This window comes from Tachypleus tridentatus, chromosome 3, assembly GCF_004210375.1.
Source record: "Tachypleus tridentatus isolate NWPU-2018 chromosome 3, ASM421037v1, whole genome shotgun sequence".
In the NCBI taxonomy this organism is placed as follows: Eukaryota; Metazoa; Arthropoda; class Merostomata; order Xiphosura; family Limulidae; genus Tachypleus; species Tachypleus tridentatus.
The window spans coordinates 96,843,490-96,866,182 of record NC_134827.1 but is presented as its reverse complement, the minus strand read 5'-3'; the positions used below and the strand labels follow the sequence as shown (position 1 = coordinate 96,866,182).

Below are 22,693 nucleotides of genomic sequence, written 5' to 3'. Positions count from 1 at the left end.
AAACAACACCTTTATGTAATTAGGAGGATCTAGAGATTACATAAAAAGAACTATAAAAATTATAAGATAAAAAAAAATATATTCTTTAAGAGAGTAAAATTCACCTTTCTTAGACTGACTGAGTAAGGCTTTGTAAATCCATGACAAATTTCTAAAAAAATACTTTATTAGGAAATCTGATATCTGTTGATGACCTGGTATGCAATGTTTACTTAAAGCTTGTAAAATGTTTTAGTAATGCATCTGGTAAGCTCAGAATTATAGTAAACTTGTATGACTTATAAGTTACTTTGACCAAGATGTGGCCAGATGGTTGAGATGTAACCCCTGTCTGTTGATCAACAAACTTTCTTTGAATGAAAGTTTCTGCTGTACTGTTTATCAAAGGCTTAAAGCCAAGTAAAATCTGTTGTATTTGCATGATGTATATTTACTTACATGCACTTTTAGAGCCACCTTGCAATAGAACTAGTACAGAACTTTACACAAGTATAATGCTGAGCAAGTGGGTTTCCTGCTCTGAATGTTATGACTGTGCCATCATCAGTCTTACAGGTATAATTGGGAGAAAAATAAGACTGTTGGTCACATAATCTTTGTGATGTCATTTTGTTTCTAAAAATAATAGTTCATAATAAATAGAAGTGAACTTAACTGGAAAACAAAAACTCTTTCTTTCAACATTATATATGAAATACTAATCGGCATTTCAAGATCACATTCTTAATAAATGACATTGAAATTCGAGGTATCGTTTGAATGAGAATTATTGAATTCATATTTTTTGTGCTACTGTGATTAGAAGTTATGTTTCTAATAGTAACTCAATCTCAAAAAACATTCTCCTTAAAATGTCTTGTTGTATAAAATATTCTGATTTCAAGTGTTTTTCAGGGTAAATGTTCCCCCACTGTTTCTTATAACATTATTTTGTGACACGAAGCTCGATAAACTAAGTTTGAAATTTTAAATTTCACTAGAATTACTTAAAAATGAAAAACCTAAATGCATAAAATGGGTACATTTTGATGATAAATATTTTGGCTGTTATGAATACTTTCAGTTTGATTATTTAACTCATGCTGATAATAAAATATATGATATGAAATTATAAAGTTGACTTTAATGCTTAGTGAAATGATAAGTAGCTTAAACAAAGCCAGTTTCATTTGTTAGTTGGACACTTATTAAATATTGATAGTATTTGTATTGAAACTTTAAATATAGATAAGAAATAAAGCAAATTATAGTAAGGGGTCAGTAAGATAGTTTATATAAACAAAATTAATATAGAATTCTACATAATTAGTTGAGTGTAAAAACAAATAGTAGGTTGGTACTGTTGAAGTAAATGCAAATATTATAAATTTGAATAAGAGGTTTATAGTGTGTTGAAATTATGAAAAATTAATATATGGTGTTCAGTAGCATTCCACTTAATGAGGTTAATGATACCAGTGACTGATAGTGTCACATCTAAACATTCAAGTTGGCTGAAAGTGTTTCTCAGGTGAAATAAATATTTGTTTGTAAAATTCTTAAAGAGTGACAGAAATCACTTTTACAACAATTAAACATTTGCTTTATTGTGACTAATTGAGTCACACAGTGTAATGTGTTGCTCACTACTGCTTCTAAATTGAGGTGATTGTAAGCTAGCATTTATTGATGATAAAAGTTGCAGTAATTGTTTTTTTTTTTAGCGATTTCTTAATGTAAGTGTAGAGAGGAATGTGATTAGTTTGTTTATGATTGTATCAACTGTGAAAGGGGTGGTATAGTGTCGTCTACTTCCTGCTCTGGACAAACATAATTTTTTCCAAGTTTCCACAAGTTTGTATTTAGTTCTTTAAAATATTGAAAAATGCAGGATAGCTTATGGATAGCTGTTATTTGAGGAACCACATGTTGGTCTGTTAGCAGCTTAACTGTACAGTCATTTCCATCTGCCCATAAATGTGATTAACATGAAACAGATATCAGTAACACAAGCCAACATGTTCTTATTTTGTCACAGACTTAAAACCTTCTTAACAGTGAATTGACATTACTACAAAACACTTTGATATAAGTATATATTTAGGTTTTCAGTCTGAAAAAATATCTACACTGGAATTTTGTAATTATAATTTACTGTTTTGTAAAACGTAAGCTATGTTGGAGACATAAATTTCACAAATTAAAGCAAGAAGGAAATCTCGTAATATGCACTTTCTCTGAAAATCTCAAGTTGTCTTTTAATAGTTGTTATAATTTCTGTATCACAGCATTCCACCAGCCTGTCGACATCCTAGTCGTGACCCTCACCGCTGTCACTTTGGTAACTGTCCACCTTGTTCTCAGATTTGTAATGAAAAACTTGACTGCGGGCACATCTGTCCTGTTGTTTGTCACATAGCTGTCCTTACAAAGATTGAACCTCCAAAGGTATGAAAGGCTGATAGTGTACCTTATGAGTTGTGTGCTTTTTAATACTCGGATATGAAGTACTTATTCAACAGTTTGTTTCTTCCATATCTTAATTTGTATCAAATAATAGCAAGTAAACTTATATAATTCATCAGTCAATATCCTTTTATCTATTATCGTGCCTTGTCTTTGCATAAAGTGATGGGACGAGAATGTGTTTTAGTTAACCCTATCTACACAAATATTTTCTTCTCTACATAACACAAAGTTTTAGTGTCCTGTATTCAATATTTTATTAGACTACTTTATGTTTATGTTACAACAATAGCATAAAATATTAGCTAATAATCCATACTTTAATAGTATACAAGTTTTAAGTTGTTAACTCTACAAGACAACATTTGAAAAAGAAATCCTGAATTTTTTCTAGTGTGACATACATGATGCATTTTATCATAGAATGTCATAATCTCTATTGTATCCACCACCTCTTGAAAAAGTACAGACTCAAACGTAAATTTATTTCTGTAAAATCATCATTGCTCACACAAACCACGTTGATTAAAGTCTTTAACTTTGTTTGGTTACAGAGCTGTCAAATAGAAAACCAGACCCCTTCTGCCACACCCATTTGTCATATCCTCTTTGTCATATTAAAGTCTTTAACTTTGTTTGGTTACAGAGCTGTCAAATAGAAAACCAGACCCCTTCTGCCACACCCATTTGTCATATCCTCTTTGTCATATTAAAGTCTTTAACTTTGTTTGGTTACAGAGCTGTCAAATAGAAAACCAGACCCCTTCTGCCACACCCATTTGTCATATCCTCTTTGTCATATTAAAGTCTTTAACTTTGTTTGGTTACAGAGCTGTCAAATAGAAAACCAGACCCCTTCTGCCACACCCATTTGTCATATCCTCTTTGTCATATTAAAGTCTTTAACTTTGTTTGGTTACAGAGCTGTCAAATAGAAAACCAGACCCCTTCTGCCACACCCATTTGTCATATCCTCTTTGTCATATTAAAGTCTTTAACTTTGTTTGGTTACAGAGCTGTCAAATAGAAAACCAGACCCCTTCTGCCATACCCATTTGTCATATCCTCTTTGTCATATTAAAGTCTTTAACTTTGTTTGGTTACAGAGCTGTCAAATAGAAAACCAGACCCCTTCTGCCACACCCATTTGTCATATCCTCTTTGTCATATTAAAGTCTTTAACTTTGTTTGGTTACAGAGCTGTCAAATAGAAAACCAGACCCCTTCTGCCACACCCATTTGTCATATCCTCTTTGTCATATTAAAGTCTTTAACTTTGTTTGGTTACAGAGCTGTCAAATAGAAAACCAGACCCCTTCTGCCATACCCATTTGTCATATCCTCTTTTCCATAATTCATTGATAATTCACTTACATTTGATAATATGTCACCTATAACCAATAGAAACTCAAGGTTTTTGTCTATCAAATGATGTGTTGTATAATATTATGTTTTTAATGGTTAAACATCAGTTTCACTTGGGGACAAACAGCTTTCCCATGAGAAACTTAACAGCTAGCTTGGATGAATTTGTAATGACTCTTGTTGCAGGGTTAGAAAGCCAGAACATTTTTGAGAGGTGAAGTAATTTGTCTACTTTTTGCATGTTATTGGTTTATGTTGTTTGGAGCATTATTTAATTAAATAAAAATTATTAATTGCAATACTGTGGGTATGAAAAATTTAGGGTTAACTCTCTTCAATAACCGAGAGCAAGAAAAATGATTTGATAAGTATTTTCTTGTCCTTCATGTTTATTCATCATTTATAATTATAAAAGCAAGTAAAATGTAAAAATAAGGATACTTGTAGGTTAGTTAAGATTAGATTAAGTGAAATAAATAATAATAAAATAAAAAGTGTTTCACGAGGCACAAATGAGAACTGCTAATAATAATTGTAGTAGCAAGTAAATAATGTAATTGGATAGTGTAACTTGAGCTTCTTGTTTCCAAAGTGGTTTACAATTTACAAGCATGTGAAGTAGTTAGTCTTGGGTCAAAGGGCAGTAAAACAATAAAATTTAATTATAAATAGATGTCTGCTGTTATGAACTTAAAAACTAATTATGATAAATGAATGTGGTTTTATATTATAATATGAAGTCATTAGAGAAAGAGAACAAAAGAGTAATTGGTGGTGGTTATAGGCATTACTCAAAGGAACTTGGAGATTTTTGAGATAAGGAAAAGTATTTTTAATTTTAACATGAAAATTACTTTGCACATAGAATTCTAAACAAATACTCAATATATTTATGGACAAATTTTTATTTTACTGGAAATACTTCATTAAAAAATAAGTTTTTAACAAATAAAAAAATCATATAATATGAAGTGAAATACTGCCAAATTCTGTGAAGAAATACACTCTATATTTAAAGCTACAAGTGTTTAATCTAAAAAGACTAAATGAGTACAGAGAGGTTACATAGTTGGGCATATAGACCGACCCTACATTGAAAAAGTTAATAAATTCCAAATGTAGTATATACTTCTTTCTTAAAATGTGTATATATTGATATATTCATGCACACATCACTATTTTATAATCATAGTGTAAAATACAACTGTAAATTTTCATGTGGTTCTTAAATTATTTTTATTTTTGGTAAATTTAAGTTGTTTTTTACATTAGGTGAAACTTGAGTAGCATATTTTACTAACATATCAAATTCTAGATAAAACGTGCTGGACCATGGGAAGTGTTACCTCCTCCTCGTATAGAAGAGCTGGATTATCCTTGTCCTCCTTGTCAAGTTCCAGTACCTGTTACCTGTTATGGAAAACATGAGGTATCATCATTTGTTAAGAATTTTATTTTAAATAAGGGGGAAAAGCTTTACAAATTTTGAAAAATCCATAATTTTGTTTTCCCCATCACATTTTCATTAGATACCTTACATTCCAAAAGTTTTATCTCCCTCACCTAAAGCTCCCTTAATCCTGAATATTGCTATGATTGTTTTGCTAACAGTACATCAGTCTTTTATACCCCATAGGTTTTGTCCCATTTCAGAATGTGTTGATCATATGACTACCTTCAACCAGTTGCACTCCACCATCTGTACTGGCACAGATAGCTTCCTCTACTGTTCTAGAAGTCATCATTTTTTGATTGGCATAATAGTGTCTAGATGTGTGTTTTAACTGTTTTTTTCTGTGCGAATAAAATTTCATTTGTGCTTGATCATAAGTTTGTATCAGTTTCAACTTCTTGTGTTTGAATTCCATTGTTTCTGTTATTTGTCTTAGAAATATTTCTGTTTTTTGAATTCTATTTGTTCATATTAATTCATGATTTAATCTAGTGAATGATGTAATCTCTGCAACAGTCGACTGTATTTCTCACATGAATCTTCAGCTCTTATGAACAGTGATGAGGGAAGTACATACTTTAGTTCATGGAAAATTCATTTTATAATTGTTTTATCATCTAAATTACTTTAGTTTAAATTTGCATTTAGAGTTTGATTATTACTTTGTTGCACAGTAGTTACTGTTTAGGTAATTGTAACTTCAGCCAATTTTGTAGATAAGTTGGTCCATTACTTATACTTTCGTTTACTGTTTATATTAGTTATTTCCTAAGTTTGTCTTTCTTTACTACTAGTCACATCTAATTGAGGATTAGATTTTAGTCAAATATGGATATTGTTATCTGGATCCCTTTTTTCATTCTTATGTTCTTCAGAGTAGGTTTTACTTTCATTTCCTTGGTCTTATTGGTTCTTTGAGTGGATATATAGGTTTCATACTTGTATCTCTTGTTTTGTAAGCTCCTTTTGTGGTTTTGCACTTTAGGTGTTCCTTATTTTTTATGTTTTTGGTCAAATTTTGTAGATTTGCAAGTTTGTTATTTATATGTAGTTTGCAGTTTTATAAATTTCTGGGTTTCATCACTTTGTTAGTAAAGAGTACATTCTCTAAGTATGTTTAGTTTGTGTGGCTTTTGGGGTACATGTGTGGATATTAGATTCTGCTGGTCCTGTTTGAAGGTTTTTGCTTTCAGTTCCACTCATCTTCCCCATCCACTTCTCAGATTCTCCTTGGGATCATACCTATTCCAGTCATTTTGCCTAGTTTGCTCAAAACCTATTACACAAACTCAACTTGAGCTTTTCCTTTCTTCCCATTGTTGTCCCTTGAAAGATAAGAAATTGGAGACCTATCATGGACCTGTCCCAGTCAAATTCTTATCTGGAACCCCCTCACTTTTCCATAAGGTCATACCACTCACCACTTGGGGAGGGAGTTTTCTCAAGAGTCTTGACATTGTGACAGATGCCTGTCTTCATAGTCCAACTGCTCCAGTGTTGTGCCATTTTCTTCAGTTTGTCCATGAATGTTGTATCTTTCATTTCCAGGCACTGTTATTCAGTCCTTCTTTAGATTCAATTATTTTGTTAAAATACACTCTTTTCCTATCATTTTCAATCTTTGGGTTTTCAAACTCTTCTTTTCATGGATGACTGGCTCTTCTCATGCCCCATTGATCAGTCATGCCTGCTTCCTTCTTTGGGATGCTGATCAGGTAAGATTTTCTGATCCATATGGAGATCTCTGTTCTTAACCCCACTCAATATCTTATTCCATCACTATTTTATATTTTAGTAACCTTCTTTTTTGGGTCTAGCCATGTTCACTTCAGCTCAGGATTGTAGATAGTCTCAAACATGCTTCCCTTTCCTTTTCTCACTGCATGAGGGTTCTCCCTTTTAGGATGCAGGCTTCCTTGGAAGCTTTCATTCCATTGGGTCAAGCTCACATGCATTCCCTTCACTGGATGTTTCATGACTAATGAAAGTTTTTCCATGATTCCTTGAACTATCCAATTACTCCTTCCCCTAAAATAAGGGCTAACCTTACTTGGTGACTTGGCAGGGAACTGAACACTGTGGTACTTCCCATTTCTTCACCTTTTCCTGAGTATCATATATAGATACTCAGTTCATAGATTTTTTTTTTAATGGGTTTGTAGGACTTTCCTCAAATCCCAAGATATTTCTGGTTGGTGGTCTGTGAAAGAGGCTACTCTCTGTTTTCAACATCTTGAAACTTTTTTCAGTTCATGAGGCTGTTTTTAGACTTTTGATCTTCTTTACTGGACCAATGACCATTTTGTGGTGATCTAGGCATGTTGCGTTTCTGGTGTTATGAATCGAGTGGCCAGTCACTTATTCCTTCCTTATTCCAGTCACATATTGATGTGTTTTCAAATGCCTTTATTTTGGTTTCTGGTTTCAAACCCTTCAGCTCTAGAAGTAAGTACATTCAGTCAGGATTGGAAGGGTTTTCAGGAATTTGCCTACTTTCCAATTAGCCTTTTTTCCAGAATCTTTTCCCATCTCCAGACCACTCCTTGTTTCATCCTACTCATTGCTTTGTAATGGCCTGTCCAGACATTGTTCTTTCTGCAGTGTTATTCTATGCTCTTTAACTCTGTTTCAGTCTCTTCTCTGACAACTGTGATTAGACATATTTCATACTGATGTCACTAACCTCCATCTTCATACTTGGCTTATATCTGTTCTCTTGCCATAACTCAGGGATTCACTCCTCATTTAGTTTCTTTCCTTTCCAGTTCCATTTGACCTTCTTATTGTCTGTATATTAGAGGCAGTGGTCTAACTTCAGATCCTTGTCCATTTGTCATGGCTTCCTTCTCTCTTATCCTTTACCTTATCTGTTATAGTACTTTGCCTTGTTTGTTCAGGGTTAATCTGTATCAGTTGTTTCCAGTTATTGGGCTATTCTGTTGAACACCCTCTGATTTTCCCATTTACAGATAGCTGTTCTTTATACCATCTTTCCTGTAAGTCCCCTTCTTCCTATTTCGTGCTTGTGGTTGTCATCGCTCCAGTATTGTTGTCATAGATGTTTTGCACATCTTCTCCCATTTTTCTTATGTTGTCCTCTGTCCTGATTGGATTTTACTTTTCTACACATCTGCTGCCCAAGCAGGTGGAGGTGGTATTGTCTTCTCTCATGTTTCCTTACTCTCTGTTCCTACCTGTATTCCTGCTTGGTTCCAGATAGACTTCTTTGTCTGGTATATTCTCTGAAATGTTGTGTGGCTCATTCTGCTTCCTTTCATATTATTGTTCCCATCTATTTGTTCCAGTAGTTCTCTTTGTGTCCCATGATCTGTCTCTATTACATTTATTGGTTGGGTTCATCAACTCATACAAAGGTGCATTTTGACTTGTATATGAAGGGTTGCCATTGGCACAGGGTTTCTTCACACTCAGTTCATAAGCTGTGTTATTAGGTACTTACCATTGACAGTCTTTGGAAGAGATTGTTGAGGCTGAGATGAGGACAACTCCAAGGATATTGGTTGCACATTATCTGCACAACCTGGCTGTTTCTTCCACAGACAGGTTTTTCTTTCTGTGGTGATTCTACATATGTCTGCTCACCTTTGACTGTGGTAAGTCAACATATCACTTTTTCTACATATTGTATTTCAGAATCACACCTGGTGTGGGTATTTCTGGGTTAGGTCTGCTTCATATTATACTTATGTTAGATATAAATAATTTTATAATGCTTGTTGTTGAGATGAGGTGTTTCTGTAAGATCACCAAGAGTTTGTTTGACAGTATGTATATATATATATTTTTACTGAAAGATACTAGTTTCATTTATAAAGGACCATCACTCATGGACCTCGTGAGTGAAGCAGATGAGTTCCTAGTCATTGGAGTAATGGACCATGGAGATTTTTTTTCATGAGTGGGTTTTGAAAAACAAAATAAAGCTTTCTGGTCCATGTGTACCCACTTTTCAATAAGAGGACTGTAGTTGTTATAATCATTAAAGTACCGAGTATTACATAGTAATATTCAGTATCCATGGTACTTCCTCTGGAAGCTTTTGCTCAAGGGAATTACTTTCGTTGATGAAAAATGTCTTATGCAAGGTAATTTCATTGGATGTTTTGCCTAGACAAACCCGTTCCAGAAGTAGTGTTATGTTCCACAGGTATGATTTTTTCTTCATATTCTTGCAAACCTGTTCATTCAGTGCAGTCACTTTCCACTTGATTGGATATTGATACATTTTCATCAACCCCTCCACCTTTGCATTGTGAGATTCTAGCTTTGAGTGTGTTGAGACTTACCCCCTTCCTTCCCTTCCTCTCCACTGATGTGCCAGTGTTTCAGGTTTGTACCCACCAATTCTCAAAACTGAGGATTGTTCTAGAATGGTAAAGGAAACTAGATATGCTAGTACAAATGACACAATATCTTTAGTCGCATGATATGCACATATTTTGAAATGGTGCAAAATTGAGGGGGCATAAGAGACTGGTGCACTGTTAGCAAAAACTTTTTGCAATGCTCAGAAAGCAGTCCAGGATCGAAATAGCTTTGTAACTATCTCAGATACATTTTCAGTGTAAGAAAATGTTAACTTTTATTTGATATTATGGTAGTTTCCCAGTAAAAAAAATTTCATTTAAGGGACAAACAATAATTTTTTTAAGTATCAATAAATTTGTATTAGTGTCTTAAGGAGAAGAGAACAATTATTTAAATCTTTATTTTGCTTTATTGATTTATATCTAATACTTTCATGGTTATTGATCTTTAAATGTTTAGTTAAACCTTACTAGACATCATTTTACATTAAGAAGTTATATTACAAATATCCAATGATGAATCGTTATCCCTCTGGTGAAATTTGTTTAGCTTTTGCTTAAGTGTGGACAAGTTTTCCCTCTCTTTGAACATAAACTCACTGAAAGGTCCATTGTTAGTGATTACTTTGATATTTGTTCCTTTTTTCCGTAATGGGATATGAAGGTACAGCCTCATAAAACCCCTTCTGACTGGTTTGTCCTATGAAAATAAGATTAACTGAAACCAAACATTTCGGTAAAAGATCTAAAAGTGTATGTTGTTTTGTAGAGTGTGTATTTCATATCAGTCTAAATTGTTGAGTAGCAAGAAAATATGCAAAAATCTCTTGTATGTCTAAAATTACTTTTTATTTTTCACTTCAGACACCAAATTTTCCCTGTTCAGAGGCAAGACCGTGGTCTTGCGGGAAACCTTGTGGTCGTCTTTTGAGTTGTGGCAATCACTCATGCCCTCTGGAATGTCATACAGTAATCAATGCAGCTACAGAACTTGAGGTACAGTATGTTTTAGAATTTTCCCCCCCAAGGGAAGGACAGTATTTTGATAGTTATTTCAATTATAGAATAAATTTTTAATCACTCCTGCCCTCTAAAAGTCATACAGTAATCCATGCATCTGTAGAACTTGAGGTATAGTATGCTAAAAAAAATCCCCACCCCTAGGAAAGGACAATGTATTTTAATTTTAGAATACATTTTCTATTATATCTAATTACCATTTGAATACAACATTTTTGTGAAAGGTAATGTTGCTGTTGTTCTTTTTTATTGTTAAATTTAGAGAATAAAATTTAAAATGTGAAGAACACACAGTTAAAGTAACTTTTTAAAATATGGAATTAAATTTTGACAAGTTTGTATCAATAAAATCTAGAATATCAAACACCCAATCATTGGTTAAGTTTTAATTTCTAGCTTTTATATATTGTAATTTAGTTTAAAAAAATGACCATGCCATGTTTTTTATTTGTGAGTGTTGAACAGCTGAGAGCTATTAAGAGGTTTTGTGTCCAGAGCTTGAAGGCTCATAGAAAGTATGATACAAAATAGTTCTTGTCATGCTATGCCATTGAACAAACTACTGTTAATTGCTGTTAAGGAATTTGGAATCATTTGTAAAGAGTGCCTTCCCTGGCTTTGATCATCCCATTGTTTGAAGTCTGATATCCATTTCATACTTTTGGTTTGGTTTTCTCTCCTAAACAGTGATTTTTGAGCAGCTACATTTCTACCGAGATTACTTCACATTATTGTGTATCTTACTGTTATGGAGGTAATATTTACACCTGTAATTACTGCTATGCCATCAGCTAAGTGATGTAATTATAACTACTATAAGGAGTGGTTGATTACTCCCCACTTTTTTAACTACAGTATACTGTCTATTAAGTGACAGATTTAGGCTTTCAATCAAATAAACGAAACCAGAATACTGCTAATTGTAGATACAGTAATATGTTTTTGACTAAGAAGATTTCACACAGGCTAAAGAGCTACAGTTACATGTTAAGAACTTATTGTCACTCAGGTTATACTAGTTTCCTAAGGTACTGGTTATCGAGTCAATAATTATGAAGTGTTCTGCACTGCAGGCCGGAGAAACTTGTCAGCCTTGTGAAGAATCTTGTAGCAAGGCACGACCTGAAGGTTGCACTCACTTCTGTCTACTTCTTTGCCACCCTGACTCCTGTCCACCCTGCCAGCAAAGATTTCGTAAAAAGTGTCACTGCCAGCTCAATACAGTCTACATTCCATGTTATCAGTGGACATTTTCCACAGCAGAAGAGAGAGAGAAAATGCTGTCATGTCAAAGTAAATGTCCTAAAATGGTAAGAATTGCAATCTTGATAAAGAAAATCAAACTATTAAAAGAAAAGACAAAGTACCTGTAATAAAACTTAATGCAACCATTCTTCCAAAAGTATACAACTATCTTAGCCCATCTTAACCTTACGATTATGGTGTTGAACCTGTTTTGCTACTTATTATATATGGAGAATGGTACACAGTTCAACAACAGTTATTCTGAACTTTTCTGATATATTTTCACAATAATTAGTAAGGGTTTGTAAAGATATGAAGTATTTTGCACACAATGAATGAGATTATTTTAAAGATTTCGTATTTTTGTGTTGTTGTTATTTGCACTGAGACTGAATATTTCAGGTATTATTATCAAGTATAGTGCAGTGGAACATTTTAAATTAAAAATAGAAAAATTTACATACCTTTGAATGTTTGTTGAATAATACTATGTAACAAATTTTGTTCCAGAATATTGTGTTATTTCTTAATTACTTATGTTGTAAAAGTAGAGAAAATGGCCATTATTCCCTTCAAACTTTGCTTGTGTGGTGTGGATAATAAAACTTAGAAATTAATCTATTTTCTATGTAAAAATGGGCAAATTTGCACATTTTCATTTACACAAGGTCTGAATAAAACAACATATGAGTCAAAATTTACATGTATTTATACAACAGTTACACAAAAATGTTTAGAAGTGAGTAGTTTTTTCCAGATTTGTGACTCTAATGTAAATCACTTTCACGTATCAGCCCTCAAATATAGTCTCCCATCATGTTTTTGTTATACACTCCTTGTTCAAAGTCCAGTATATCTTGGTGGAAGCACTAGCTTTGCTCCTCTGAGTATGCTCCCATGTTCTCCTTGAATTTATCAAGATGAGCGTCAAGGATATGGACTTTCAGGGACATTGTGCCACCCATTTTGTCGTAGTTCCACATAATTTTCAGCTTTGTGATTGCCCAAGAAGCCCCAAACCACTGTGACAAAGCTGCCCTAAGCTTTTTTTTTCCTTTCCAGTTGAGCTTCTTGGGGAATTCTGTGCACTCCAGGATCTTCTTTATTTGTGGTCCAATGAACAGGCATGCCAATGACATTTTTGAAAAAAAGAGGAAAAGGTATTTAGCCTGGCGCCACAAGCGCCACAGCGCGGTGCAGCCATGCCTCACTAGGGGGTCCTTGGGGCATGCCCCCCCTGAGAAATTTTAAAAAAATGGATGCTATTTGGTGTGATTTGGTGCAATCTGGGACATAATTTCTTTATGTTTTTTGACATTGCAATGTTGGAAAAGTACACAATATATATCATATAAAATAACAAAAGGAAATTAAAAGACTAAATCAAACTAATAAAAACTATAACTTTCATTTACAGTTTTTAGCAGATTGATTTATTCTTTTAATTTGCATTCATTTTTTAGAAGATATATCAAAATATCTAAAATTAACAAATAAAATAAAAAGTAAATAAATGAAATTTAAGATTGTTTATTTGCTATTTATTCAGTTTAATTTTTTTCTAAATCAAAATATATTAGTAATATGAGTTAATAAAGCCAAAATAACTCAGTAAATATTTCAAATACAAATCATTTCATTATTATCCTTTTTGTCATCAATAACATCATCATCATCAACTACTGGTATGCTGCCAATTAAATGTTTTACAGTCATTGCCAATAACTACTTCTCTGCTGCATATATTCCATACAATTTTCAAATCACATAAAATTACTCTTTTGACTAATCATGACTACCTACAGTTCAAATTGTACCTCTCCAGGCAATCTTGTCATTATACGTCTGGTACCTTAATGTCAGTGAATTTTCCATTCTTTCACAAATTGACAATACAAACTAAAACAGCATATGAAGGAAAGCTATGACATTGCTTAAAAATTCAACTACTGATATGGTTCAATATTAAACTACTGATATCAGTGATATGCCTCAGAAATTAAATTTTGTACAGTCACTGACATCAACAACTTCTGCTCTGCTGCATGTATTCCATTAAAATTTCAAATGACTTAAAATTACTCTACATGACTACCTACAGTAAAACTTGTTCATCTATACAATCTTGTCAGTAAATTACTGGTACCTCAATATCAGTATATTTTTCATTATTTCACAATACAAACTGAAACAGCAAATCAAGGAAAGCTTTGACATTGCTTCAAAATAAAATTAATGATATGCTTTAAAATAAACCACTGGCACTGTATGCTGCAGATAATAATAAAATGTTTTTCAGTCACTGATATCAACTTCTGCTCTGCTGCATAAATTACAGTCAAATTTCAAATCACTTAATTTCCTTTAATCAATCTTGGCTACTTTCCTCTTTTTTTGAGACAAGGGTTTCCAGTGCTCTCTTCGAGCTTTTTTCTCTCCTTCTCTGAATGGGCAGCTCTCTGTGCCTCTGCGGCTTTCTGGACTTTTTCTTTAGCCAAGGTGACTGGGCCAGATTTCACAGAACCATAGGCCTCAAGCCTTTCTGCCCTTTTCTTCTGATTTTCCCTCAGATTTGAGGTATACTTTGAAGCTGCTGATCTAATGTCCTTACACATTCTCTTGTCTACAGGATCAAAATGAACATCCTTCCTTTTAAACATTTCAATCGCTTTTGTTTCTTTGGAGCATAGAGAATATTTTATCGTCTGGTATGCACACGATACCAAACCACGAGACCTGCAACGAGACGAAACGAGACTGCCTCCAAGATGGCGGTCAGATTTTTTTTTTTCTGCAATAAACATTGAAAAAATACGATTTCTCCTCAAAAACCACCTACCCGGCCCCCAAATCGCTCATATTTTTTCCTCGAATTTACACGAATCTCGTGGGTGATTGTTGGCCGTTTGAAAACAGCGGAAATCCGCATTTCAGCATGAATGAAGACACCAACTTTGACCTTTGCCTCAGACGGCTTAGGGAAGAAGTTTTGAAGGTACTTGAAGGTTGCAGACTCCTTATCAAGTGCAATGACCGATTGTTTCATAAGACCCAATTTTATGTGAAATGGTGAGAACAACACTTTCTGGAGGTCCACTAGTGGCTTACATTTGACATTGTGCCTCCCCACAAAGAACTCGGTCTGTTGTGGCCAGAGCTTCCTGTTGTAGTGTGCTGAGGTCTCTCTGCTGTCCCAAAGGCAAAGATAATAGGGAAGCTTGGTAAAGTCTTCTTTAAGACTCAACAGGAATGTTACCATTTTGAAGTCTCTGATAACCTCCCAGCCATACTCATCATACTTCAAGGCTTCTAGCAAGATCTTGATGCTGTTGTATTCCTCTCTGAGGTGCACTGAAAGATATTTAAATTTTAAAAGGTCTAAAATTTGTATAAAATAAAATTTTATTATTCAAGCAAGGAAAAACTGTTTGTCTTCTAGTTTTATGGCACTGCTTGCAGGTAAAATGAGGAGCCCAAGATTTGTCTTGATCCAAGACAGGCATGCTGAAATATGCCTTGTAAGCTTCACACATTTTAGAAGATGCTGTCACAGAGTACTTTTTTGCTCTTGTCTTGATAAATTAGCCACATACATAACAGAATGCATCTGGAGAATGCTTGCAGCTTCTTGATGCCATCTCTGATAAAATCAGATAGGTCTATGTGTTCACTTAGGCAGCTAGAACTAAACTTAAGTGGTGAGGCGCTATATATATATTACTATGGAAATTTCTAGAAAATTCTAAAAGGTTCTTGAAAATTCTCGTAAGTTCTAAATCATTCAAGAAAGTTCTTGAAAATTCTTGTAAGATTGAGAAAATTCTCTATCAGCTACTCAGCACTAAATATACCTGGAATGTTCTGGAAAATGGGTAAATTTGAAAATTTCATTACCCAGGTCACAAAAGCAAAGTTTGAAGAGAAAAATAAGTCTTTTTCCATTTACTTTAGGAGTAAGCAATTGTGAAATAACATTTTCTGCCCAGGAACAAGAAAAAGTAAACATTTTGTTACATAGTGTATAATCTTTAAAATTTTCTGAATTTACATTCTTAATTGCTTTTATTTTATTCATAAAAGGTTTATTTGTGATGTTTCGTTTTCCATTTAGCATTATTATTTATCGCAATACGTGTCAATGACCATTCTCAGAATGTTAGCCATCATCAGAATATTGGGACATTTACCTACTACACTAAGCTTGATAAACTGAGACAGCTTGGCTTATGTTTTAAAAAAAATTAATTAAATTTTCTCAAATGCATTTTAAAACATAACTCAGGTTTTGGAACTTAAACTTCATAAAGGCTATTTTGGTTGTAGTAGTGGTTTTTTATTGTATAAGGAATTTTTACATATAGGTAAGAAAAAACTTTCTTCGACGAAATTATTATTTTGTTTACCACAATGAATTTTTTTCATAATTATCTTTGTTAACAAAAATAGAAACTGAAGAAAAAGGAAGAACATTGATGTCAAATGAAGATGCATCCTGATTTGATTTTTTTTGTGTGTGAAATCTTTTAATCTCAAAACTATGTTTTATGGCTTTTTATGTATTGCATCTGGAGCATACTGTTTCAGTAACCAATAGTAATCAGTCATTGTACTGATGTTCCACCTGTCCTGATATTTCTTCCCCATTTTCCTGATGTCTTGATGGAGTCTTTCATTTTGTTCTTCACTGATGGCACTGAGTTTTCAGTATGTGAGTGTAAGAAATGAACTTTCAAGATCATATTTCAGCTTTCCTCATTATCCTATCAAACTGTTCATCTAAAATCAATTTTCTAATCTGAGGCCCAACAAAACTCCCTTCTTTAAGTTTCGTTTTTTGAAGGCCCGGCATTGCCAGGTAGTTAAGGCACTCAACTCATAATCCAAGGGTCTTGGATTTGAATCCCCGTAACACCAAACATGCTCGCCCTTTCAGCTGTGGGGACGTTATAATGTGACAGTCAATCCCACTGTTTGTTGGTAAGAGAGTAGCCCAAGAGTTGGCAATAGGTAGTGATGACTAGCTGCTTTCCCTCTAGTATTACACTACTAAATTAGAGACAGCTAGTGCAGATAGCCCTCATGTAGCTTTATGTGAAATTCAAAGCAAACCAGTTGTTTCTAGAAGAGCTGGGAATTGCCTATATTGGGACTTGAAACAGTTTCCATCTTGGTCTAAGGCCTTGAAAAACTGCTTCATCAAGCCTAGTTTTATGTGAAATGGAGGTAGTAGGACTTTGTGTTATAATGGATTTACTATTGTACATTTCTTTTAGTTATCTACATTTGTTTCAGTGTGATGTCATGTATATCATTAAATGTGTATTGTGCAAACCTTGCCTGCTCTCTAAATTTGTAGACGATTCTCAAGAGCAAGAATTAACAATATTTGGTTTACAAAGATGTCAGCAAGTCTTTGAACATTGATGTTCTATCTTATTTTGTGTAAACCATGTTAGGCCAAACAAGAATAGAGCTAGTTAGCATTCCTTTTAAGTAAAGTGCATCTGTGTATCATCAACATAAAAGTAATTTGTACCTCATGGATCTGGACCATTGATAAAATATTCAGCTCCAGACCAGATAGAAGATGGAGTATTGTTTCTGAATTTTAAAAGTTTTGTGTATAAACAAATATTTTTAATAATAACTTGTAATAACCATTATATAAATTGCATTATTATTTGTATATTAAAATATATTGGGGTCAATAAATAAAATTGTGCATGTTAATTTAATTGGCAAAAACTAAAAATTTAATACTTATCAAAATTCAAGTAACTTATAAATTAAAATTTCCAATTGTTTGAGATCATAATATGTAATGTATGTAACATAATAAACTGGAGACTCATTTGGTTTAAATTATAATACATAACAGTGTCAACCAAATCTTCATGTTTAATGTTTTTTATTTGGTATCTGGCTGACTCTACATGGCCATTGGTTCTTTGTCTAGTGCTAATTTCATGTTCTGCTGTCCCATTTACACAGAAACATATAAACTTTATATAACTGGATTGTTGAACCAACAACAGAGAAAGGACTTTTTTAAATCTCTACAAAGTAGCCTACCACGTTCTTTGTATTTGACATTAATAAGAAACTTTTTAAGATTTTTGTATGTTTCCTTCAAGTAAACTAAATGAGCAATAGGAACAGATGTATATATGTTTCCATTGTGAAGGAGAACACCTTTTAGACTACTTTTGGAGGAATCAGTTTACAATTGCCACTCACTTGGTTTACAGACTGCATCTCCCAGTAGTGTCATTAATTCAGTGATATTGCTCCAGTAAACAAGCAATGATTTCTGTCGTGTTGCTGGAGAAAGTTTTTAACTGGAAGTCTGGACCTCAAAATCTCTAGAGAATCCTTCGGAAAACCCAAATCATTAAGTTGTAGTTCATCAGATGTTTCAGGCTGAAAACAATTTCTATCATCATTTCTATTAACATCAGATTTGGAACTGTATCTATACTCTCCATTGGTGTAGGTTACAGGTGTATCGGGTCTTTGAGCAACAGGTCTTATAGCAGACTGAAGGTTTGGATAAGAAATTTCATTTTTCTTTTTCAAGTGTTGTAGCCTTCTATGTTACATGAGCAAAAATGGCAGTCGTCTCTCTGGTTTCTAGGGTTACACCACACCATATAAATTCGGAAAGGTAAAGACTTTTATTTCTTACCTTTAGTCCACTGTTTCAACTCGTTGATACAAATGGTACAAACTTTGTGCAGAGCCTATGAGAGCCAATTTTTGTTCCAAATTACATGTAATACACTTTTTTAATGAATTTTCTAATGTTTTGCCTTTGTTTCTTTATAACAAATTTACAACAAATATAACAGAATATGTTTGGGTCATTTACAGTGATGAATAAATAATTTTGAAAAGAATAAAATAACGTAAAAGGTGAACACACAAACAAATGCTATCTAGAAATCACATGTTAACCATTTATTTATTAGTTGTATGTTTTTTGTGAGTTCTAAGCCAATCTATAAGACTTTCATGTTGCAGTTAATCTAGAGAAATTCTTAGCTAATGGTTGTCAGTACTTTAAGCGTAAAATTTTTGCCTAATTTCATTGGAAACAATTCATTTTTGTAAAAGTACATGTGATATTTTGTGAAAAGTTTGTATGTGATTGAGAAAAAAATGGATAACATTTTTGGATTCGACTACAGGAATTGCTGTAGAACGTATAAAACTTTAAAGACAATAAAAACCATTGCAGGCCTGTGTAATTAACTAAAATATAAGATATAAAATATAACTTAATATTTAATTATCTATTCAGCTAACATATCAATAAATGAGAAATATTGTTAAGGCACTAGTGCATATACAAACAGCAAAAATGCTCAGAGCATTTGATTGGTTCTCTTTGCAACTCTTTTGCACAAATTTTAAAATAACTGTTGGGAAATTGCATGATGCAAAATAGTGTTTAGTGTGGATATTATTAAGTAATTTGTTTTATGAGTGAATATTTTATGATTATTGAGTTTTGTTTGTAACAAATATTAGAATCAATTATTTAAAAATAAATGTTATGACAAATTTTGTTACATAACTTGGTAAGAATTGTAGTTGTGTTTGTAACTCATTGATGTTGAGATTATAGAATGTCACAGGAAATTTTGTGATGTTGAGGATATAGAGCAGATGATTAAGTAATAAACATAACGGTGTAAGATAAGTGGAAAACAGGAGACAAATACACAAGAGACAAGAAACAAAGTAAAGTTACGAGAAGGAGTTCAACCAAAGAAAAGTTAAGTGCAGATGTAATCATCATGGGAGTGGAAGGCCCAGTGGTTGATATATACACATATTACTGTCAGACTAATGGTGGTGAAAGAAATAATAAGAATGGTTTATTTTATTAATGATATTTCTAAAGTAATCGAACCTGCCACTGTGGATTTTGACAAAAGGTAAATTAGTATTTGGAAGTAGGCCTATATGTGAAAAGCAGACATTTATTAGAAGTAGACCTAAATACAAAAATGTAGCAGAAAAGTTTAAAAGTATAGGATGTAATTGTGGTAATTTTATGAAACATAAGTGAACTATGCTAGTCAGGTAATAGTAATAGAGAAAACCAGTTTGGCTTGTCAACTGAAATTCTAAAGCAATTGAATAGGCCTAAAGAGGACTTTTGAAAAGAACAATATAATGTTTATAATGTGCCTATTTTCATCAACACTGTAAATAATTTGTTGTACATAAGTTTAACTGGTTCTATATATGTTTTTTTAAACAAGTGAAGTGAGTGCTTTTTATTCATTTTTTTAATTTACCATCAACAAATCACAGACACCTACTGTAGAAGAATCGTTAGTCCAAGAACAACACATAATATATATTTATAAATCTTTAAATGATAGAAATATAATTTCAAAGTGTAATCTTTGTATTGGTTACAAACGTCTGGCTCAACCAAGTACAACTGGCTGAGAAATGACAACTGTATGTAGAGAGTGGGCATGGCATATGTCAAGAGTTCCAGGAAATTTGTTTGTCTTTCTTACCAGTGTTCTATAAGGGGCTTGAAAGAATAGTGTAAACAGAGCAATTAACCTAGTTTTTGTCTATTCATGGAATTATAGTGTACAGAAATATCTATTTAAGTTAGAGATAAAAAAAATTAATTTTGTGAACTTCTGCATCACACTGAGGGTTAAGATATTTTTAAGGTTTCTTTTGAAATAAAAGAATTAAAACATATCTAAAATCTTGAACTGATATTTGATTTCAATCTGTGTTAGCTGCAACATATCCCCAGTGGTAGTGGCACATGCCATTCTTCTCTTTATCTTTGTGAAGTTTGCTATGGGTTTCTGATACATGATATCTTTAACATACCCTCATGCTTCTTTACTGTACTGGCATTTGTAATTATGGTGCACTACAGTCATTGAATTGGTCTCTAGGAGTCAAACTATGCATTGAGACTTTTTTTGCATGTTTGCCATTCTACAGAGCAACGCTACTCGCTGGAGTGAAAAAACTGCACAATAATAAAAAACTGTTTGTGTTGAGCTATAAAATGTTTAAAACTTCATGTTTGTACTTTAGTTATTTAATTCTTAAATTTTAAAATAGGAAATATATATATGAAACCTATATATGTAAAAATGGCTTGTTTGCACTGAGAAAACTTTTTATGTAGAGGAGTGAACAATGTTTTGGCCTTCTTTGGTCCTCGTCAGGTTCACAAAGAAAGAAAGAGGTAACTGACAGGAAGCTGACCACATGTTTGAAAGGGGTTGTGTAACTGAGTTTCGGAATGTAGAGGGCGCGCTTAGATGTTTGAATATATAATTTTATATTATTTATTTTTATTATTATTATTTATTATATTATTTTTTAATATAGGTATAAGTGTTCCTTTGTATTGGTTTATTTTAGGCTTAAGTTGTTGTATAAGTAAGGCTTCTTTAATTTTGCATTTGTTTATGTTTGTTTCTTTATTTAGTATTTGAGTGTTTTGTATGGTTTTTTTTAGATTCAAATACAGCTTAGTTACTCAACTTGATGCATTATAATGTAATTTTGTGGTATTGAGATAGTAATTTATGATTTTTTGGTTATTCAAATGTATATATAAAAACTAAAAAAAAATTAATTTTGTTTTATATCCTTCATGAACAAAATTTTTTAGGCTTAGCAATTTGCAAGTACAAAGTTTGTGACAAGAGGAAATAATTGTTTACTTCTTTATTTACTGTTCTACGTTTTAAGAAAATAAGCTTCATAATTTGTTTATAAATATTAATAACTTATATATATATATATATATATATGTGTGTGTGTGTAATGTATAATAATTGAAATGTAACAGTATATTACAAAATACTAATCCAGTAAAACACAGCCAAGACAGGTCACTTTGTAAAGATTTAAAGATCAGTTTTATGCTCTTGGATACAGTAACATGAGTGCATGTGTGCTATGTCATTGTAAATTCTGCATTGTTAGCCAAGCATGGCTGAAAGGTCAAAGTAATAAAAATATATTGCAGTGGGTGCTGTTGACTAGCAAGTCAACTATTAGTCTGACTATTGAACATTAGGAACAGCTATGCATAGGTAGTCTTTTCTGTAGCTTTGTGTGAAATTTTGAAACAAACTATATTAACCCTAGTTCATAAACTTACTGTACTATTGGGCGATGATGCATTTAGACATCACCGTCCTCTTATCACTATGTGCTAAACTTGTATTTAATCAATAAATTGTGAATTCTCACTCTAAACTGAGAAGGTTAATAAGTTTAACTTAACTACAAAAGTTGACCAAGATAAGCCTACTGGTCAGCTGGCACCTATGAGTGGGAAGCCTTCGTGATTAAATGTGTTGGTAAATTTTTCACTCCATTCAAAGATGATGTTCTTGTTTCAGTTTTCACCTCTTGTTCTGCTTTTTCAGTAAGGTATATTCCTAAAGTATAAATGGATTTTGAAAAACCAAATCAGCTAATTTATTGTAGGGTTGGGCATGGCTTATTGGTTAGTATGTTTGGGCTGTTGTTTTGAAGATTCATGATTTGTTATCCATTGACACAAAGATACACTCCTACTTTGGGGCTGTGGGTATTCTGTTAGAGAGATGGGCATGTTCTTCTGTTCAGTTAGACAAAGGTAAGCTAGCAGTTAATGTTGAGTACTGTTAATTTATTGCCTTCCCTTTGTCAGTTAAAAATTAGGGACACCAATGCACAGAATCCCTTTTGTAGCTTTACATGAAAATTTTAAACTAACAACTTATTGAATAATTTGAGGAACCAAATTGTACTTTTACTCATATCTGTTAAATGTTGTTTATTCTTT

At 32.8% G+C, this 22,693-nt stretch overlaps 1 protein-coding gene across 1 annotated transcript in view; it reads left to right on the top strand.

The window, feature by feature from the left end:
• Window positions 1-22,693, top strand: part of LOC143247536 (NF-X1-type zinc finger protein NFXL1-like) — a 33,826-nt gene that overhangs the window by 4,871 nt on the left and 6,262 nt on the right. Inside the window, exons 3-6 of the mRNA XM_076495808.1 lie at window positions 2,268-2,427; window positions 5,126-5,239; window positions 10,456-10,587; window positions 11,685-11,921. Of these exons, the coding sequence (XP_076351923.1) occupies window positions 2,268-2,427; window positions 5,126-5,239; window positions 10,456-10,587; window positions 11,685-11,921 (643 nt within the window). The remainder of the gene's footprint in view (window positions 1-2,267; window positions 2,428-5,125; window positions 5,240-10,455; window positions 10,588-11,684; window positions 11,922-22,693) is intronic.